At 39.7% G+C, this 19,029-nt stretch overlaps 1 protein-coding gene and 1 long non-coding RNA gene across 3 annotated transcripts; both read right to left on the bottom strand.

Annotated features, from left to right (window-relative positions):
• Nucleotides 1-1,315: 1,315 nt before the first annotated feature.
• On the bottom strand, nt 1,316-5,577 carry LOC145442666 (uncharacterized). Of its 2 annotated transcripts, XR_013916114.1 has the most exons (3): nt 5,469-5,577; nt 4,179-4,276; nt 1,316-3,987 (listed from the first exon to the last, which is right to left on the bottom strand). It is a non-coding gene; the product is annotated as an uncharacterized LOC145442666 (long non-coding RNA). The 2 variants fall into 2 exon arrangements; XR_013916115.1 differs by lacking the exon at nt 4,179-4,276 and having other exon boundaries at nt 5,369-5,515.
• Nucleotides 5,578-6,252: 675 nt separating this feature from the next.
• LOC145442508 (kelch repeat and BTB domain-containing protein 12-like) lies at nt 6,253-8,963 on the bottom strand. The gene has a single exon (XM_080320445.1). The coding sequence runs from the start codon at nt 8,748-8,750 to the stop codon at nt 7,188-7,190; it is 1,563 nt and encodes a 520-aa protein (XP_080176571.1). The 5' UTR covers nt 8,751-8,963; the 3' UTR covers nt 6,253-7,187.
• Nucleotides 8,964-19,029: the final 10,066 nt, after the last annotated feature.

The following is a 19,029-nucleotide window of genomic DNA, read 5'->3' on the forward strand; positions in this document are numbered from 1 at the left end:
TGAGGCTATGGAAATAATATATATGGGTATTTAAAACACACCAACCATTGATTTGATGATATCATACACGCATCAGAAACATTGGCTACGTTTCATAAGCTGGTCAACCTCAATAACTAATTTTCAAAACTAGGGGTGAAAGTCGATTGTCCCGATCCCTAGAGCAGGATGGAGATTCGAATCTGTGAGCAGTGATATGTTTAAAGATTTGTCGATTCTATTTTGGTTCAATTCCGGGACACACAATGCTGACAGCGCTATAACCATGTCAGCTTCAAATAAGCCCCCACTTAAATATATAGATTTTATAACACAAATACTTCTACACATACAGATAACGAATCTACCTTCCTAACGCATGCGCCAATGGGTTTTTCCAAGTACAGCATTGAAAGTAATAAACTTGCTGGAGTGACCAATGTAAACTTATACTCGTGATCCAAAAGTCCTTTCCGTTTTGAGTTTCTGTGATGGGGGGAAGGTACACCAAGATCATCAAAATTTTTCATAATTTTTTTATTGCAGAATTACGAAGTATGAGACTGGCTCTTTCATAAAATATAATCATCTTGCATGATTTCAAGTTATAAGTAGGTTAAAATTCCATTTAAAATCTCTCATTTTCGTGAAAAATCGAGAATCCCCCCCCCCCCCCCATATTTTTTAACTAGCTCAAAATTAGCACCAAACACCCTGTCCTTGTAATTTAGATAGTTATAACATGGAGCCATATCTGTAATCACTCAAGCATGAATATCATAACATTATCTGGCTGCCAAAGCAGTTGTGAGCTCTCACAAGATGTGTCATTAGCTATCCTGTTTGTCGGGAGGAAATTTCTGAATTATTATACTTTTCAAGATAATATTGTGAGAAAATTGATAGTTAGTGGTGAGTTTACAATGGCCGGGACAAAGATAACAACAAAGCAGGCATTTAGCAAGAGAAGGAGGTATAATATGGTAAAAGAAAAGTTTCTAAGAAACCGAAAAAGTCATTCGAGAAAAGATTGGACCTTTTATCTGCTTCGAAGTCTGATGGTGGTTGATGAAATTCTGAAGAAACCTTTTTCCTAGCAAGTCATGTATCTTTGATGCAGTCATTCAATGTATTGTGACTTGCCCTGACTGTGTTTCAACAGACAAGGGCTGTTGCCGTTGGCAAAATATCCAGCAAGGCTTTGCTACAGAGATTAGCATCGGAGTGTCGTGCTACAAGAAAGAATTTTTTCGTTGGTTCACCTCTTCAAAAGAGATGATGTTGAAGAGGAAGGCAAAAAGCATTGTCATCACCAGATCAATACCAAAGTGGAGCCAGTATTATCATAATGCCATCGTAAATGGTACACCAGATGCACAGAATGCATCGACTAAAGTGTGGGCAATACTGATGCCTAACAGTTCAACTCCAGAAGAACCGATGCACGGTAATTGTGATGAAAAGTGGTGCTTTTACTTGAAAGCTAAACTTGAAGGTGCTACCGATCCAATCCGCAAGTATCCGCTGACAGCCAAAATGAGCGGTCAAACCCGTCTTCAAGGACCTTGCAAGTATTGATCTTCTTTCACAGTGCATGAACTTGCAAACGTAGAATGCTAACGACAACGAGTGCCCCCATAGCACCCTATGGAAGCGATGCTCCGAGGAGACTTGCGTTGAAAGAGACTACCTGGAGTTTGCGGTAGCTCTAGCAGTGATAAGATGGAACACCGGTGCAACAGGTCTCTTCGATGTGTTAGAATCGGTAGGAATTCCAATGAGCCCCAGAGTCACAGATATGCAGGAATTAGAGACAACGCAATTCGAACCTAAAAATTCTTACGCCCAAATTGACACAACTTGTGATCGAAAACGAAGGAAATTAAAAAATTGATGCAGTGAAAGAGAGTTTGAGAAGGAAGGCACTACTTACAGTGCAGGACAGTTTTAATCATATCCATGCTGCATCCTTGGCTCTGGGCTCTCACTGTTATACCGTTCTTCCATCAACTAATTTTTCATGCCTTATTTTTATTATAAATTTGATGGCATAAAATTGTATCGTTGAAGGAATCCAGTGTAATGTTGCCATAATACGCTCATTTGTTCAATCAGTAACAACTGCAGTGCATCTTGACAGTGTCACAGGGACCCAAATATGTCAATTCAACTGTTCTAAATCCAACTGTGATATTATGCTTGTCCAATTCAAGGTTCGGAAAATGTTCGCATATGGAATAGCAGTTTTGAGTGAAAAACTATAAAACCCGTCATACTTTATATCACTTATTATGCATTTATGTGCATTCAATCTCCTTCAAATTTGGTTATATCCTAATTCAAGCATGCCTGATTACTGAGAGAACATTGCATTTCGCATATCTGTTCTAATTTTTCACAAATACAATTTTCAATTTTCAAAGTTGATTTTCTCAGCTTTTTGATTTTCACTGGTTTGGTTTATCTGCGGAAGGAAATTTCGGTATCAAATGATCTCCAATCTTGATCAAACTTGGCTCAATTACAGAAGTAGATGTGTTTTACCTGGTAGAATGATAGAATTTTGAGTTAGAGTCAGAGTTTAAGTTTGCTAGCTATGATTTGTTTTGTTTTATGAAAAAAAAGGAAATTTCGGTAACCTATTAGTGTCAAATCCACTTTCAGGTGATTTTTTCTGCATAATTGGAAACTCCAAGCATTCTACCAGGTGCTTAGGGGTATATGGATACCTAATCAATCATTATCTGGAGTTTATAAGCATTCCTTGAAGAGACAGACTTTCCGCCGTGCGAAGTGTTCAATTTGAAAATCTCCCCCCAATTTGGGCCCAAGGAATTATTTTGAGAAACCAAAATTTACATAGAATATGGAGAATGGTATATTGAACTCACACACCAAATTTTAAGACGCCAGACTCTGTATTGTAGAAAATATAGCAATTTGAAATTTTACGTAACGTAGGTGTACCTTCCCCCCTTAAGCAGTTGAAACCTTTAAAAATGTACGGGCATTGAGGTCGGGCTATCGCGCCAGCAATGAACTATAAACATACTATAGTAAGAATATAACATAATTATCGTGGTGACATATAATAATAAAAAGTTTAATGGAGTCCCTGTACAGTAATTAGATTCTTAGTACGGAACGTTTCGGGAGCCTTTCGTGGGCCGCACAAAACGGTGTAGCGGGCCGTAGTTTGCCCACCCCAGGTTTACATTGATGTGTGAAATTTTCCAAATCGAGCGACAAACGTTGAAATGTTGGACCGCATCCCTAAGTTGATAAGATCGGCATCACAGTCGCTTGATTTGAAAAATTCCACACAGTGTCCCCAAACTACTATATACTGTACGAAATCCAAAGTGTCGAAAGCAAGTAGTTTTGTATAGAAACGGTTGAGTAGAAGCAATAAAAAATATGACTATTTGCGTATGTCTTATATATAAATAGTAGGGTTACAAATCGTCCTCACTTTTCAGGATATCGAAAATGTCCTCCAAGGACGTCTAAATGTGAATCCGTCTTCCTTCATAGATTTGACAGCCAGGCTAATGGACGGGCTCGACTAAAAAACGCCATAAACGGAGAGACATCTGCGATGCGGATGTTTGGGCGGGTCATTCGTAACAAGGACTGGAAAATTGACCTTTCTTTAAACAACACCAGAGCACTATAGTATAAAGTGGGTCATACAGGAGTCGAGCAAGACAAAATGATTTTTTTACAATTTGTGGTTTTTGAAAAGTGCCTACGTTTCCAGACCCCAAAGTATGTTATCTCTAATAAGTAGCCAAACCTACTTCAGTTGTCCAAAAAACAGAAGTACTTTGCTGCTGACCATCTCTGCTTCCGAGTTGATAATTGTTCCTTGCATAGAATGTCGATATCAATCGTATTTGTGTCTTGTAAAATACGCAGCCGAATAAAATTCATCTCGAATGACATTTGGAAGACTACCTTGCTTGAAAGTTGCAGCTTGCTTGACCTTGATCAAAATAAAATCCTTGCCTGTGATGACAAAAAGAGGACACCTCAATTTATAAGCGATCCAAATTCTAACTTTACAGTCACCCAACGTATTGAGACTTGTAAGGCAAATATTCGGAAGCATTCATTTGGCGAGAACAGAACATCAGAATTTACTGCTCCCAAGGTACATCCGTCAAACAGACGATGATCTTTGATAGATATCAACTTACCGGTTGATATGGTCGTATGATGGTCTTTTATGATTTAGGCTATGATGTTGATGATCAAAGGAACAGCATTTAAATAAAGATCTTTTGGTTGCAATCCACTGAAACAAAATCACGAGTTGTTGTATAAAGTATGAATGTGTGAATCTAAATATATCACGGTTGTTCAATCCAGGCTGTCTTACCAGCATGTGTGTTATATAATGAGTCGGTTGCAAATGGGGATTTGATTCGATATCGAGGATTACAAAACCATTTCTGCACCGCTACTTACAAATCCAGGTTCAAGAAGATACAGACAAAATAGTTTTCAGTTTTTTTTATACATTTTGTTATACCTATTGCTTGTGTCTACTATGCAATGTAGCCGAGTGCATTTTTTATAGGACATATGTTGGCCTTCTCTTCTGCTGCCAGAGTTAGAAACCATGCAAGCATGACATACAAAAGGCGGAGCATCGATAAGAAAGAGGCACGCATCACATCTGGACAAGGACATGCCACCACTTATGTGATGTACCAGCCACAAATAACAGAACAATGACAAAATTCACCGTTGGAGAGTATGCGCTGGCCATTTTCCAATGAACAATGTTAGTGGCTATCAGTGGACTTGAAGACTACACTACTTGAACACTGAACAGCATAAACCAGGGTTGTAATGACTCGAGTTGCGATTTTTTGGAGACTCGACTGACTCGAGTCAATTTTTCAAATGCGTAAAATGACTCGACTCAACTCGAGTCAATTCGTGCATTGACTCAATTTTACTCGAGACTTCATTGTGCTTGACAGGAACCAAGTCGTATGACATCACATTAATGGTATTTCATCTATCAGTCCTGATACTTGTAAAACGGGGCCACAAATTGTAAGGACTGAAGAAAGATATTATGAATGCAAGCCATTCTAAATCAGTTGAGCAGAGTTAAAAAATAGGAGGTTTATGGGGATTGAACTCAAAACTGAACAGTGAACACAATGACTTGGACTCGACCCTGTACTCACTAACGAGGAATTGACTCGGTGGTGAATTGAAAATGACTCGACCTGACTCGAGTGGAAACTATGAAAGTGAGATTGACTTGTGAAAGCTTGTGACTTGGATACAACCCTGGCATATTCACAGCAAAAAATTGAAATGCTATGTCACAGTTTGATATTGAGTATGTTTCCGTACTAAAAGTACTCACTGAGAGAAAAGACTAATGGCATATGTGACTTTTTTTCGAGATGGAAGACTCTGGTTCTGAACTCTTCTATTTCTACAGCTACTTATGGTCGTTGACGCACCTGGGATACACTCTTCATTGTTTGAACTTGAAATCTTCCTCGACTTTCAGAAGAGACACCTGGAAATAAGAAATTGTAAATAAATGTGTCACAAATATGTATAGCTCGCATAAATGTGTTCTGATCGAAAAAAATCACTGATTATTTTCATACAACTAGCGTAAGGCTATCATTCGCGTGAATCGAGAATTGCCAGATAGTAATATATGTGCTAATATGAACCAACCAACGTTTCGAAACAAATCATTGTGGAGACCAGTTGGTAGACAAATAAATTAGTGCATATTTCAGGAACCCATATACTGTCACAGTCATTAATCCTGGCTGAAATCGTACCAAGATTGTTTTGCTTGCATCCGGAACACTAGTATTCATTAAATATGAGCCTGAAAATGGGGTTGAAAATAGAAATTGTGAGAGTCATCCAAGTAACAAAAAATTATTCAACTTTTAAAGTTTCTTTTGGTCAGAACTTGGCACACTGATAAGTAAACCAAATAGCAAATATTTTATGTAGTTAAAAAAATATATTGCATACCTTTCTAAACATTGAAATATGTCCTATACATGAGTAATAACACCGAAAAAACTTACAGCTTGATTTCGAAAATAATGTCTACTTTCTTCTTGACTGGTATAATTTACCATTTCTTTTCACCATGCTTTGGAGACTAAGGCTATCTTGGCTCACAACAGCATGTGGAACGTTTCGATCTCCGACACTTCGACTTCATATATAAAGTATATATGCCACAATGAAGAGCATATAATTCATATCTCTGAAATGAACGAATATGATATGGTGAGTAATGGGATTATGTTATAATGACTAGAATTGTAATGAGTAGGGTTCATAATTATTCACACACAATCAGTTATTAACCTTCAAACTCTATTTATAAGCACATACTGCTTTGAGTATAGTTTTGAAAGGGTCAGCTTCACTAAAGATCTACAGATGGAAACAGCGAAATTTATATCACCAATAGGAACATGATTAATTAACAAACATCATATGGATCTTAACAAGGACACAAAACAATTTACCCTCATTTAAATTTTCATGTGGGGGGTGATTTGAGCTGTTTAAAACAGAATTGCCGGCGCATAAGTCTATAAAGTCATTCAGCCCACAGTACTCAGTGGGTCGCCCGCTATTGATATTGGCCATGCAGCAATTGTGGAATCGAGTTCTCAAGTCATCAAATTTCAGTCATTCAATACACATGTCGAGGAAAGAATAAAGTATGTCGAACTATTTCCAATTTGGGCCACTTTGCATGCACTTTGGTAGGCTGTATCAATTAAACCCTCTGGCTATGCGACTGCTCGAACTATTTCGAATGTGAATCACATTGCACTTTGGTAGGTCGGGTTATGAAGTACATTTCCAAAAAATTGAATGAAAGCATTTCCATTTAATTTATAAATTATACAAATACACCCAAAAGTACGTTATGTTTGACAGAATCTGAAAAACTTAAGTGAGAAGTTTCAACGAATTGAATTCGGAAGTAAAAGTGAACATGGTCACATAAAAAGCAACTTGGGGTACAAGTAACTAAATTGCAATGATTTTAACGAAAAATGCACAATTTTAAATGTAATTATGATGGAAATAGCATGATCAATTGTAGTATTGATAACACAAACAACTGGAAAATTTAAATTAGGCCTATGATAAGGAATATTTCTAATCATGTCTTGGATCAGTAAAATTTATAATTTTACAAATGTAGATTCATAAATTGTAAAACATTGATCAACTTCTGGCTTCACTATAATCCATTTGTCTTTCGAGAAATCATACTTTTCAATAACATTAGAGACTTTTCCATATGCTACTGCATAAATCCAGTTGCCCATGTGATGAGCAGAAACAAAGCTACGACAAGCAATCATAGATGACAATGAAGTCCACTGAGCTGAAATAACGTCGTAACATGATACGTAGTTGACTTCGATCCCTCCACTGCAACCACCCAACACAAATATCTTTTGATCAACTGCAACGACACCCATATCCGACACAGGATATCTCATTGGCTCAAGGTCAACCCACTCTGCTGAGAATGGAATGAATCTGCAGAATGAAGAAACTTCGACACCATCTTGTCCTATACCTCCAATACAATAAATAGAATCATCCAATGATACAAGACTTGCATCACAAATTGCTGTAGGTTTGTTTTGCAGTTGAGACCATTGATTTAAGGAATAGGTAAATGTTTCCACATCATTTGTTGCTTTGTGACAACTTCCTCCAATAACAAATATTAATCCAGACCATGAAACTGATCGAGGAAATTCTCCATGGTCACAAATCATATCTTTCATTTTTTCCCATTTTGAATTTTTGCTTCGGCAATCGAGCCGGTGAACAGATTTATTCTCACATGGAACATAAATGTACGAGTCGAGAGAAATCGTCCCAAAATCTCTCAAATGCTTGAACTTTTCATCATGGAACTTCTCTACTTTCTCGGCTATTGGATCGAGGGATCTGATACAATCCGTGTCAGCATCAAAAAGAATAATGAAATCCCTGTTGTCAATTTCTCCTTTCGCTTTCCCCAATCTTTTTGAAGCTTTCAGTAGATGCCCATTGAACAACTTGTACAATCCAAAGTCATTGCTGATAATTAGGTTAGATTCCAAAAGATGTTCTAAAAATGCTGGCGACATTTTGTCAAACTTGATCACTTCAAGACATTTGTGCAAGTGTTCCTCATTTTTCCGATTATTTTCCACCCATCGGAGCGATAACGTTAGTTTTGCTTCTTCATACAATCCGGATTTTTCTGACTTCACAAAATTAAGGATGTCAGTTTTTTCAATATTTCCAAATCCAGGTTGCATTGATATTTTCATGAGATTTTTCGAAAAAAATACTCTGCATCGAGTGGAGACCGCGTCCAGTCCGTAAATATCGGCGACTTTTCTTGTGGAAAAGTAATTCTCTACAGTAATTGATCGCTTTAAAATATCAGATACTGCCTGTTTCACATCTTCCAACTGCATCATGATCGCGGCATAAAGAAGATCATTCATCTTTTCATTCGGGATCTCAATTTCACCTGAATATATGAAATCGATACAATTTTTCACACACTCTGAATCCACATCTTTGAAAACAACTTTTCCTTCACGACTTTCTTTTGTATCGTACTTTAACATGGCTTCGAAATAATCACAACCAGCTGACAATACATTTTTATGGGTGTAATAGATATCATGTCCAGCTTGAATTATGAAATCACAATTATCTTGGTCTTGCTTCATTTAATGTAATTCTGTCAACATCTTCAGCGCATATTGTTCTACATTTCGACAAGCAACCTTCATCATGATTGGTAGAATAACCAATCAACTGTATATATAGTTATCCTCCGAATGTCACTAAGTACAACTGTTATTGAAGTAAAGCTGATCGGTTAACATAATCGTAACTGTCCGATGACATATTTGCATCCGCTCAATACACATACTGAACAATGCGTTTTTCTTTGGACGCTCTTCCTTGCTCTTTTCATTCGATCGTCCTTCGCCAGGTCTTTTTGTCGCCATAAAGAACGAGCGACTCAGGCCCCAGGGGAGAAGGGGCCCGGATAAGATGGCGCTTCTTGCTACTACTACAAGTATGAATTGAATGAAGTCACACTAGGTGAACTGAACACTGAACAGTGCTAGAACACCAGACATTTCGGTTATAACGCAGAGATCCGATCGAAAACGAAACGAATCGATTTTCCCTTTTCACGTGTTCTTGTTGTTGTTTAGATACGAAACCATAGAAACAAGACGGTCGGGTGAATCATTGCAAATGTGCACTGAAAACATGTGAATTTATATTAATATTATTTTTTCACTAAATAATATACTCAATATGGGAATAAACCCCAGAATTTTCGGCTGACACTCCTCACGGGTAATCGTCAGCCACTGATTGAGAAGTTGACATAACATTGTATATCCATAGCAATAACTGGCATATGTGTAACCGCGACCGGGTAGGTGGGTCGAGGGTGTCTGAATAAAAGAATAGCCTTCAAGTGACTTAAAGTCGCCCCCGTTTTGGCCCCGTCCTATCTATTCATTGTATCGTAATCCTTTAGGATTGTATTCAAGTTACAAGGTTCCGGGTCACAAGACAATCTTACTTCTATATTTTTCACTCGAGCCAAGTCGAGTGCAAAGCCCAGGTCCTCTCTCTCTCCTATATCACGTTATAGAATATTATCACATGACGTTATTTATATTCGCCCTTGGTATAAATTGGCCCGCGAGAACATTTAACTTTGAGACCCGCTGAGCTAAGACATAACTGTCAGTTCTTTTGACATTGATATATAGAAATTGGCCATAACTATATTCATAGAAACGAACAGTAACTGTCTATTATATATTTGTAATATTTTCAGGGGTAAGTAAGAACCGCACGAAGGCTAGCTTCGGGCCGCGGTTGGGAATCGGTGACAGAAAATACTATAAACTTCATTGTGAGTGAATAAATTTGTACTTTTTATTGTTCGTGTTGCAGCCATTTTAAGACCAAGTTTTGTGACATAAAGATTGAGCTTGAAGCCACTCGATCCACCCAATGATATATATACAATGATTGGAAACTCAAGTGAGCTCTGCGTTTGAGCGCGTCGCGAGTCATGCTTCACTACAGGAATGAAATCGATGTAAACAAACGGTTCGCCAGCAATCTTTCTTCAGGAACTGGCGTTAACGTAGTGAAAAGTTTTTTATCGAGACCTCTTTTGCACGTGAATTGTGTGCATACTGTACAGGTTTTGGCCAATACCAGTAGCATGGCTTAATATTCAGACGAAACTGATGTACCAGTGTGCCTACGTGATGAACATTGTGATCGGAGGTGGTCTCGCAGTATCAAATAAAGGTGGATACTTCATAGTACGAGCTAGAGTTGGGATCAGGTCACTATCTTCAAGTCATTACAAATTTTTAATCAAGGCACGAAGTCATTTCTAATTTTTTCAAGTCAATTCAGGCAGGTTCTAAAACTGACTCTGGAGTCAGGCCTTCTGAAGTTGTGAAAGTTGGCAAAACCTACTCGAGGATATCGCAAAAAGCATCACGTTTTTGAAGTAATAATAGTCATTATTCCTTTGTTACGGACATTCATCTTGTGATCCGAATGCTCATATATACAAATGAGTAAAAATAAAAATATTTTTGTTTGATACATATCAGGAGTAATCGTCAGCAGCTTTTAGATACAGTATACAATTGACTAACAGATGTATACAAAGTAAAGTCTAACTCATTTCTTCATACTACTCGTGTTCTTTTCAGACCGTTCATTTTCTGCTTTAACAAGTAGATTTCAATATCCAATTGACTAAGAAACGTCTGCAAAACCTGGTCTTAACCTACTTTTTCAAACTACGGTACTTCATGAGTACAATTTACCATGATATGATGGTATATCTTATAAGTGTATGTGTGCGCAAGAGCGACCCACAATAGGTAGAAAGTTCCTGCCATTGTCCATGTCAGGTTTGATGGACTTGTATACACAGCCAATGATCTATAAATGATTGTTCACAGCATATACTTTGTATAGTCATTAAATTGTAATGTTGTCCATGTCCAGTCCAGTTTGTCTGTCAACTCTTACAATCATAGCTGACTTGCGAGATGGTGACTTCGAATAATGGGACGGAATAGAGGCTATCCAACAATCCCCTTCACTCAACAAATCTCCGAACTTACACATCACCATCTATTCCCTCAACGGTCCAGGTGATCATGGAAGAAGTTGATCGAATCCGAGAATCATAACAATGTGTCATCGCATGGGTATTACAGAAGCAGGATTTTGAACAAGTTAAAATATCTCACCTCTTCATGGACTCCTAAATGCTCTGATACTAGTCGTGTCTAAATTTCAATGAGGATACCAGACACCATAATATCATTGAGAAGTTTATACGGGGTATGGGTATTTCATTTACTATAACACTTGAAAACTGCATAAACAACTTTTGTTATCATGTCAGACTTGTTGTCATCTAAATTCAGAATAACAAGAACCAAAATCCTAGTTAACGGAAAGCATTTAAGTCAAGTGAATATGTAGCAAAAAGGGATTTTCATATTTATGCAAATTACAATATCAGATATACCTATGTTTAAGCCATTCGATAAATGTACTGTCTGCATCTATTTTTGTTGTAATTTATGAAACTGTGCTGTGCTATTACGAACAATCGAATAACTGTGCCTAGTAGTTGATAACACCAATGTTTCTTGTCACGTAACAAAAATATATATTCTCAAATGTTATTTTTTCGAGCTTTCTTATCCTCTCTTAATGACAATAACAGGACAGCAGTTAGATGGTAGAGCAGCGATCTCACATGACGTTGAACATCGGAGGGCATTCAAGCATCAAGTACCATGGCATTTGAACACTAGTATGTTTCAAGCCTCTTTAGAAATCAATTATTCTTTGAAAATTACCATATCGCAGGTGCGGCCAGATTTCCTGATCAGAATAAAAATGATTCCGATAACGGATCAAGACTCAATCTCTTGGCGATAATGAGGTAGTCTGCTCGATGGATTGGCAAAAATGTCCGTATCAAATTTATCATTGATGTTGTTTTCTTGTCTCTTTGATAAGCTTTCCTGCTCACGAATTTCGTTGCTGTTTCTGGGGCATAAGAATATCTCCAGTTTTGCAGTAGCGGCATATCTTTTTCCAGCTAGTACAAGTGAAGAAATATTATCTGGAATGCAATATGGCTTAAATGGCAGTTGTAGCTGAACTTGGTTGTCATATTCACAAGGCACACGAAATTATCCACAGGTTGCATTGTAGTGTCCATCTCTTCACCTCTATCGTACTCGAATAATATGCATAGTCTTTCAGCAAGACTATTTTTCTCTGCATCAATCGATCCAATGAGTATCAATCCAATCCGGCACCATTCGTCAAAGTAACATTCATATTGACTACAATCTTTGGAAATATCTCAATGTCTGAAGCAAAGTGGAACATGAAATGGTTGCTTCTCATGGACGGCCTGGCGTGCCGAAATCCCATAAGATAATGATTTGCACTTTTATTAGGATCCCTGAATCCTTTTCAATTTCCTCGTGACTGTGGGTTGCTTTGCGGCTGTTTCAATACACGAACAATCTTTTCTTGAAAGTTAGAATGGACTATAATTTATAAAAAAATGTTAACGATCCTGTAAAAAATTTATGCATTAGACATTTACAGAATGGGAATTTGTTATGTCACAGTTTTGCCAGTCAACTACTATTGAAATCAAGTTATTTATTCAATCCGTCAAGTATTTTCCGTACTGCCGCATATGCAATATATATGAGCAATGTGCATATTCAAGAGAGAGATTTTGCATTGGATGATTGTGGAGTTACATTGCTGGAAAAATAACCTGGGTAGCAGCACATACAATGCAAGTTGATGCTCATGCTCAGGTCATAAAGCGTGATGCAAATGGCGAAAAGTTATGAAGGTTATACATAAAAAAACCATAGACGTACACAAATGCATAAATCATCTATTTTGTACAATCCTTCCAGCTATCAATCTTAACGAGTACTCCATGTTAATTTTCAAGGTTTACAGGCAATGCATGGGGAACACTTCACAACGGGTAGTTCATATCAAAGTGCCAAAACGTTTACCAGGTATATTTTTAATAAATGGGCATTGGTAGACGCTTTCGGACACCGCGGTGTGAAAGATTCAACTATTGAGAGTAGTACGACATATCACGCCAGGTCGATGTGCACAATACCAACTATGGAGTGATTATCCTCAATATCATTCTAGTGCATTGTTTTGCCGATGGAATATTGTTTGGAACAATGCCGATTCTCATCATTGATGTGGAATGTGAATTCAACGGCCTGACCCGGTAAAAAGTTATATCTGTTAGCATTTTACCAATCAGTACAATGTTAGTTTCGATTTTATATTATATTATGAAGGTACAATCGCCATACTGATACTATGGTTGCCAGTGAACTCGGCCCTTGGTGAATTCGGCCTCACAATATTACAATATATACTATCTAAAACAACTTAGTTGCTCACACAATTATCGTAATCAACCCTTCTCTTTTAAAAAATCAGGTGACGTAAATGCTGCCAGAAAAATTTCAAATCCTCTTTCAACAATCCTTCCAGGTTCTGCACATCTATATTGACGCTCACCCACAGTATCTATAAATTCTTTAGGCTGTGTCGTAAATGCATGGTTGCAACTGATGCTAAAATACCTCGCAGCTAGTCTGTACTTTGATAAATGTGCATTGTTAAAAGTTGTATTACATCCTATTATGCAGCACTGCCTCACTATGCTCAAGAAACCAACAAAAACTAAACCGATTGGGGAAAATCAGTGAATTAGTATGCCAGCAAGGCCGATCGCATCACCCCACCACAGTCGACATACGCAATCCCGTTCCTGTACTCAAGCATATCCCGCGACGGACTGATTTCGCCGGGAAACTCTCTTATAGCGTTAAGGGGCGTGGCAGTTTCCAATCATTGTATATATATCATTGATCCACCCCTCGACTATACCCCTAGGAAATATTTTACAATGTTCTAAAATGTTATAAATCAGTGGTTCTCAACCTTATTCACCTCGCGGACCGGTAAAATTTCAAAAAATGTCTGGCGGACCGGTGAACTTTCAAAATTGAAATGAATCCAACATGCAAAGTATGCAACCGTTTTTGCAAATATATGATGCTACAGAGTGATATTTAGAGGGTTTTCATCGTAATTAATTTTCTTCATGATGGCATCATCATCATCATCATTGGTTTATTAGCAATTTTATCAGTTCAATACACCACAAAAAATGCGATACAATGAAAAGACAGGAAGATGTCGAAGCGACAAGGAGTAGTCTATGGAATCTGACACCCACCTTGGCCTAGGCGATGTAAAGAGGAGGCATGCACACTGAATGAAAGTAAAGAAGATAGTAAAGAAAAAGAATGCGACAAGAAATAGGGCGTCCATGTGGTTTTATGGTAGTGAGTCATCTGAGTCAAGGTAAAATTGCCTTGTCCAGTTAAACGTGCTATCACTCAGAGTCGTTTAGAGTATTTCGATCCGATGGCTGTGGGTTTAACCGACCACGCCAACACGAATAATATTCTTGTATTTGTCAATATCGAGAGAAAAAGCGTTTCGGAGTAGAACCATAAGCACCTTGTCGTGCTACCTTGCGCATTGCCCACTGCCACCAGACGCAGGCTACTCTGGCAACTACGAATACAACGCGTGCCGCAAGGAAACACCTTATACAGGCCATGCGCAAATCCGGGAAGAAAAATTACTACGTCAGCCCCCCCCCAAAAAAACGTTGGTCTTGGGCCCCCACAGGACGATAAGCCAAACTTCCGGGGGATTGGCCCCCAAACCCTACAGTTGGGTGAATGTTTCACCTGTACTTGGGACTTGTGAGCATATTCATTCTATAGTCAGTTGTGGGACGCCCTGCGCCCTCTCACGGTTCATACACTTTGTAAGATACAACATCATTATGGTACATCGGAACATCGCCCATATCTGTATATCACGTGACTTATATCTTTCTTCTCGCTTCCACGTGACTTGCCATTTATCAGCTCGTGCATCTCATTTTACAAGCTAGACTCATCTGCGATATCCTACTGTATATTCCATACATATTCGACCAATATATCTATCTGAGGCAATGCTGTCGTTGCATTCGCGTTGAAGTTGTCAGACCAAGGACTTAACGCAGGAACGTGCGTCTTGCTACGAAAGAGCTAAGTATATCCACCCAGCCACACATTACGTGGGGACTCAGGTTACAACTCTAGCAGGTATCAGACAACACACCTTTCCATACAGTGTAAGCAGAGAGTTTATGTAGCTTAATCGCGCCACTAGCGAACATTTTCGATCATTCATGACTGAGTCCGATGTTAGCCTAAACATCATTATGTGTTGGTACGTTGTGGCGCGGTAATGGCTGACGCCGAAATGCCTACTTCTATAAATCATGCGTATTTCTCGGAGAAGGGCACGTATAAGTGTAACGGTGTCGCTACTAGTTCTTTATACTCTTCAAGTGTAAATCAGTTCACAGCCAGACAGATACCGTAACAGTTATATTCACGACAGTAGAAAGCGTGTACCACCCGGACACAGACACAGAACAGAATATTCTAGAAGCTGCGGTTATCTCCCGCGAACACATTGTCTCAAGGCGTGACGTCATTGGTCGCCATAGATGGCGCCCCGTCACATATACCCCCCTCCAAATTTTTTCGAATGGTACATGAGAAAATATCTACCTCAAAACAAAAAGCAATGACACCAAAAATATATCGGCATAAAAGCCCAAAAAGGAACGAACATACAAAGGGTTAGGACAACTAATTGTGAAAATCGACGACAATGATGAAAACATGTCATGTTATGTAGTCCCATCATCAGCAATCGGATCTGATGGTGTGGCTGGTGATTCCCACGTCTTGAAATCATCCGACCATTCAAAGGCAGCTTTCTTACGAATGAGTTTCACCAATGGCTCTGCAATGGTTGAAAACTGGTCCATGAATCTTCGATAATAGTTTGCCGTGCCGAGGAACGCTTGAACATCCTTGAGATTTTTCGGCACTGGCCAATCCTTCACAGCAGAAACTTTGTCATCACTACACTTGAGACCATCTGGGCAAATCACATGTCCCAGGTACTCTACCTCCTGGTAAAACAGTTTGCATTTTTTAGGCTTAAACTTAAGACCAGCGTCACGAATTCGCTTGAAAACATCTTCCAGATTGCAGAGTGTTTGGTCAAAGTTCTCCCCATACGCCAAAATGTCGTCCATGAAGGCAAGGCATTTCTTCCACAAGAGTCCATCAAGTAACTTCTCCATCATTGCCATGAACGTGGCAGGCGCATTACACAAGCCAAAGCAAAGGACTGTCCACCGAAATTGCGAATGCCCAGGTACGCTGAATGCAGTTTTGTCTCGGTCACTTGGATTCAGGGGAACTTGCCAAAAACCGGATTCAAGATCAAGGGTACAATACCATTTTGCCCCACCCAGAGAATCCAGGATATCATCAATGCGGGGCAGAGGGTGGGCATCCTTTACCGTGATCGTATTTAATTTCCGGAAGTCGGTGCAGAAACGGTACGTGTTATCCCGCTTTGGAACCAGAACAATCGGCGCGTTGTACGGGCTTTGGGCCTTCTCGATAACACCCAGTTTTTCCATCTTTTCGATCTGCTCACCCACAATTTCTCGTGCCTTCCAACTCAAACGTCGCGGGGGCACTTTAACTGGTACCGTAGAAGATAGCTCAATTTTGTGCTCAATCAAAGTGGTATATCCCAATTTTCCATCAGGCCCCGTGAATATATCCTGATACTTGATGAGAAGATCTCTTAACTGTTGTCGCTGTTGTACATTCAAGTGGTCTGGCTCTTCTACGAGGTGTCGCAGATGGTCCGGCAGATCCAAGCACGGATCGACTTCCACGGTGTCAGGCGCCTCCACAGACCCACAAGTCGCAAGGGGCACTAAAGAGCCTACTCGTTCCCCAGCAGGGATTACAATATCATTTTGAGATAGGTTTATAAACATCACAGGCACCTCATTACATGTAGGATCGACCAAACCGGACAACACACGCAAACCACGATTATCATACTGGCTCTCAAACACAGGTGACGATTCAACCACACCACACTGTGAAATGGACGGCAACCAAGGCCCACTCACTGCACCCATGACAGCTCTTTCACTCCACTTAGGAACTATTATCTGTTTCTGAGTTATAACACCACAACAGGACACCGACAGCTGTTGCAATATAACATTTTGTCCATGCAAACTCATCATTCCTTTACCCATGTACAAAACAGCATCATGCTTCTCCATAAAATCACACCCTAACAAGCCATATGGCGCACCCAGACGAGCAATCACAACCTCTTGTTGTGCACAAAAATCACCAATACGTAGGGTCAACACCACTGTGCCATATAGCTCTAAGGGGCCACCAGAAGCAGTAACAAATGGGATATCACATGGTTTCAAATCAGTTATATCATACAGTCGAGTGTACAGATCATAGTCTAGGAAGGTACGGGGACTGCCCGAGTCTACCAAAAGTTTAGCCGACAGGCTGTCATTCACCGATGCAACGGTGTACCAGCTAGATGTGAGCCGAAGCGCACAAACAAAATTCATAAGTCTTTCCAAATCCTGGTCCATATCCATAAGAGCAGCGCCATCGGACCCATGGTCTGCTATGGCATGTTTAAAGAATTGCCCGGTTGGTGTGGCTCATGTTCGCCGGTGACTGGCGGAACACCATCTCTATCTCTATTGGGACACGAAACTAGAAGGTGACCCAACTGGCCACAGTAAGCACAATGGGAATTTGGGCAGTTTTTGTGAATGTGTCCAGTCACTCCACAGTTATGGCAAGGTCCATACCCAAACGTTACTCTTCTACGATAGGGAGGGCTTCTAGGCCTACTCATCGGTGGTGGATTTCTGGCAGTCACTAGGTTGCTAACCAGGTCAATCAGCTTGTCAATTTTCGATTCCATCTCATTATCACGCTTGCCTACTGCAAGACGTTCATCGCCATTTTTTGGTTGTAGACTTACAGGAGCCACAACTGGTTTACTAGTTTCGAACAATTGACTGTTAGGCGGTCCATCAACAGAGAAATACAAATCTGCCGAAGCAACTAGTTCATCAAGGTTACTTGTTTTCATCAGCGTTAGCTGTCGGCGAAGGTTAATATCACCAAGACCATTAATAAACTGTTGACACACAAACTCATCACGAGCTGCAGAATTCATACGTGGAAAAGCCTTCAAGCTAAGCGTAGCCAGAACTGATGCGAATTCTGTTGGGGATTCTCCCAATTTCATTTTGCGTTTGTTAAATTCAGTACGGCTCAAGGTTTCCATACCCCATGGGATGTAGCGCTTCTTCAATTGGGCAATTACACGATCAATATCCCGACGGCAATCAGCCGACATTTGTGCAAGCACTTGCAAAGCGTTACCACGTAAGCTAGCATTAAGCCTAGCACAAGCAGTTTGTTCGTCCCATCCGTTGGCCAATGTCACCGCATCAAAATGGCATAAATAATCGCTAATGGGCATATTCACACCATCAAATGGTTCCAGTTTAATAACACCAACAGCGGGTTTGGGGATGCCATGACTAGATGGAGTGGGGCGTACAGAATTGCTACGAGTAACACGCACTCTATCATTTACATACTGTGGTTCTGGAGACATCACACCAGTTTTACTGTCAGTCATATCGACAAACTCCTCCATGCCACCATTATCATTACTGTCAAACACACATCCACTCGCATTCGGAGCCGCAGACATACTCTCACCTCCCAAACTTTGTACAATGGTTAATACACGACTGAGGGTACTGTTTTGGGCTTCCACCATTTCGTCGATCCGGCGATGAACCCGCTCCAACTCTGCTCGCAGATACTCATTCTCTTCACGCAATTGATC

The sequence above is a fragment of the Botryllus schlosseri genome, chromosome 1, assembly GCF_051294905.1.
Source record: "Botryllus schlosseri isolate E-star chromosome 1, Bs_hap1, whole genome shotgun sequence".
Lineage (NCBI taxonomy): Eukaryota > Metazoa > Chordata > Ascidiacea > Stolidobranchia > Styelidae > Botryllus > Botryllus schlosseri.

Coding starts and splice junctions, on each gene's coding strand:
- LOC145442508 (XM_080320445.1), bottom strand. CDS start 8,750: ATGAAGCAAGACCAAGATAATTGTGATTTCATAATTCAAGCTGGACAT.